At 30.7% G+C, this 3,466-nt stretch overlaps 1 protein-coding gene across 2 annotated transcripts; it reads left to right on the forward strand.

Moving 5' to 3' along the window:
* Window positions 1-404: 404 nt before the first annotated feature.
* LOC123004918 lies at window positions 405-3,193 on the forward strand. 2 transcript variants are annotated; one of them, XM_044398448.1, is made up of 3 exons: window positions 405-602; window positions 646-835; window positions 1,760-3,193. In XM_044398448.1, exons 2-3 carry the CDS (start codon window positions 794-796, stop codon window positions 2,267-2,269), a joined length of 552 nt encoding a protein of 183 aa, XP_044254383.1. In that variant the 5' UTR covers window positions 405-602; window positions 646-793; the 3' UTR covers window positions 2,270-3,193. The 2 variants fall into 2 exon arrangements, with proteins under 2 accessions (XP_044254383.1, XP_044254382.1); XM_044398447.1 differs by having other exon boundaries at window positions 406-602; window positions 667-835.
* Window positions 3,194-3,466: the final 273 nt, after the last annotated feature.

A 3,466-nucleotide genomic window follows, 5' to 3' on the forward strand; every position in this document is an offset into this window, starting at 1 on the left:
CAAAAAATTTTGCCATTTGTTTTTTGACATTTGACATTTTTTTGTGTCTATTTAATAATACTGATGATCTTGTATATGTTTTTTTACAATTATTTAGTAAAGGTACAAAAATTTTGTCCATAAAAGCCACGAATAACATTGAACAGAACTACAATTTAGGTTACAGCCTCTTTGTTTCCTCTTCTAATAGCCTGTAGCAAAAAAACTTGGAAAATTATTTTTCCAACAGAAATAAATAGGGTCAAAGTGCAAGATTTAAACTCTCATAACTTCGAAATTTTTATAAATAGAATTTTTTTAACATTTTTTCCATGTTCCTGGTATCTTACCTTACAGATTTTATTTTATGAAATTTTAACGTTAAAAATAACCCATAACCTTTCTCTTATCAATCACAGTTCAAGAAATTACAACGTTTTACACAAAAATAAGATATACGTAGTTAGTCAGTCAGTGAGATAACATTTTTTAAAAAGAAAACTATTTTATAAATACTTGATATTCTGAAGTTAACAGTAAACAAATACCACTTAGAGAGTAATCATAGGCATCACTGTCACTTACAAACATTCTTTGTGTTTGTTCAGCAATAACAATAACATGTAAGTATAATATATTTCTAAGTATTTTCTCAAATGAAATTAGAATTGTTTTTTTCTTGTTTAGTTAAAAATTTAATACTAATAACAACAAGACTACTACAACCAGCAGCTCAGCAACAGCCATATCTGTAGTCACAACCAACAACATAACTACAACAACTTCCAACAACAACACTAAAGGTCCTAGATTCATGGATGAGCTATTCAGTCAAGCTGTACGACATATTGAAACTGTAAGTAGATTAAATAAAACAAAAAAGACTATCGTAACTTTATTACTTACTATGATAAAATTATTCGAATGTTAACAAACTGTATTAAAAGAAGATTGTGTTAACAAAATTGCACAAATTGAATCGAATTTGAGCATTTTAAAAACGTACGTTCAAAATTTAAAAACACAAGTTTCAAAATCGAAAGTTTTTTTCAAGAAACATTTAGCTTGGCAAGATGTTGAGTTATGTTTTATAAAACGAGTTAAAACTGGAATAATATCTAATTTGAAAATTAAAGAACCTGAAGAATTTTTTAAAAACGCATTTTAAATTTTTTCAAGGAGAATTAAAATAGAATTGGAAAAGTCAATAATTAAATTGAACGTAATTTTTGTTGAAATGTTTATAAAAACCTAAAACTGACGAAACATCAATAAAAAAAATTTGCTGCTGGAAATAGTATAGTTGACCTTAATACTAAATTAAAAGATTAGTACTAAACTAATGTTACAAACAAAATTTTAACTGATTGAGAAGAGTTTAAGAAAGGGATAATGGTTGGGCTTTGTGTGAGATACTGCATTTAAAAGTCAGCAATAATTTTTATAATCCAATAAATGTTGGTTTTCCGACTTATGTTGATTTACCACCATTTATTAAGAAAACAAAAAGTGTAACAACTATTAAAAATTCTGATCCTTATTGTTTACTATGGTCGGTAGTAGATCCTTTTACGCATTTTTGAATTGCACTAATAAAATTAAGAGTAAATGTAAATTTCACACTTATTTCTTATTTATTTGGATTTAGCCACCAAACTATCTCTAGAATATTATACAATGTATTAAACATAATGTATGCAAAACCGCATTCTTATTTCAGGTATTTATAAATTTGAAAAATATATTTTAAAGTAAAAATATCATTTATATTTTTTTGCAGGAAATATTTGATCTCAGGAGTCCCATGCATGTAGGAGGCCCAATAACGCAAGAATTTGAACAAATTTTTATGAACAATATTTTGGCAAGTGACTCCATTCTCATTGAGCTGGAGAACATTTCTCCACCACCACTTCCAGCCAATGAAGATGAACCACAACCACAACCTGAACCCCAAAAAATTGAAGTCTTATCCAACATAAAGATCCATCCCCCAAGAGCGCGAGCAACAAAAGACCTCACCTTCGTTCAACAAGAGGTTGAAACTGATGAGGTTGAGGGTGAAGATGAAGATAAGAACAATGAGGAAGAGGATGAACAATTGCAGCAAATGTTGGAGACAACTAAAGCACCATACAGTTGTTCGGTTGAGGAGGAGGTGCGGGAGCTGAAGAGGCGGCTAGAAGAACGAAAAGAAATTTTGGCCAATAAACGAATGTTGGCGGAATCCATTTTAAACAAGCTATGTCAAGAAGAGGTGGGATTTAAAAAAAAGCCTCAACCAAGTTAGGAGGAAGAGGAGAGCAATAAGCTCTCTCCTCAAATCCCAAATTGAGGAAGAAAATAAATGTAGGTCAATTTTATTAAATATTAAGGTGTAGATAGATAGATGTAGGTTCATATTATACAGGGTGTAAATTTTAAAACTGGCAATCGGCAATATATCTAGAACTAAAAAAGTTATTCAGAATCACTCAACAACGTTTCGGGAGATCCTAGGGGGAATCAAAATGGCATGGTGAGTGTCACTCCTCCACCCACCCTTGAAGCCACAGCCACCTTAAGCTGATAAATTTGAATAGCACGACCCTACTTATGGATACAGCTTTGGAAAGCCCATTTGCTAAAGCCGTTTTTATTCAAAAACGAGGACATTAAGTTTACATTTTTTTTATTATATTCATAGGTGGGTGAAGGTGCGTCACTTACCATGTTACTTGTTAATGTTTACGTTGTTCTTAAAACCACTTCTCCTCCCTACCTTTGTGATAAGCTATTATGTAGGTATAATTTTCATATCGTTAAGATACGTCATACTGATGTTCGGTCTATGCCTCGTTTCCGAACTAGTTTGTTTACAAGATCTTTTACCTTTAATGATGTCAAATTATATAATTCTGTACCTTCTGCATTTAAATCAAAATCAGTAAGCAATTTTAAGAAGCTTATTAAGGTATATTTATTACTATCAGCTTAATACATAATTTTGTTTATTGCTTATTTTTATTTGTGTCCTTGTTTGAATTGAATGTGTTAATTGGTGTGTTAATTTATTTTAGTGTTAATTTCAACGGAATATATGTTTATTTTAGTAATTAAGTTTATTGTAATTGCTTCTGCTAGGGTTAAGTGGAGTAGCCTCAGCTAGTCTTCGCCATAGCAGAATGCCAATGTGTATCAACCCTGTATTTAATTAATAAAGGCATTTTTATTATACCTGCATCATAATCCTAAATTAAAACACGCTGCAGCGTGCGTAATTTGGTCTTTATAGCACGCTGAAATTTTAAAGTTGTCTAGGTAACAAGAAATAATGAAATGTCTGAACCAACTACAACGTGAAAAAATGTGCTTAACAACGTAAACTAGTAACCGTCTCTACGAAAACAATTCACAAACAACCTTTGATAATTTTATTGTGTAAATTCACATTTTTTCAATGCTCATAACCATAAAAGATCGTAAATCGTGTATAACACTCGTTTAT

Source organism: Tribolium madens, unplaced genomic scaffold (assembly GCF_015345945.1).
Source record: "Tribolium madens isolate multiple individuals breed KSU strain unplaced genomic scaffold, Tmad_KSU_1.1 Scaffold_20;HRSCAF=117;Tcas5.2_LG4, whole genome shotgun sequence".
In the NCBI taxonomy this organism is placed as follows: domain Eukaryota; kingdom Metazoa; phylum Arthropoda; class Insecta; order Coleoptera; family Tenebrionidae; genus Tribolium; species Tribolium madens.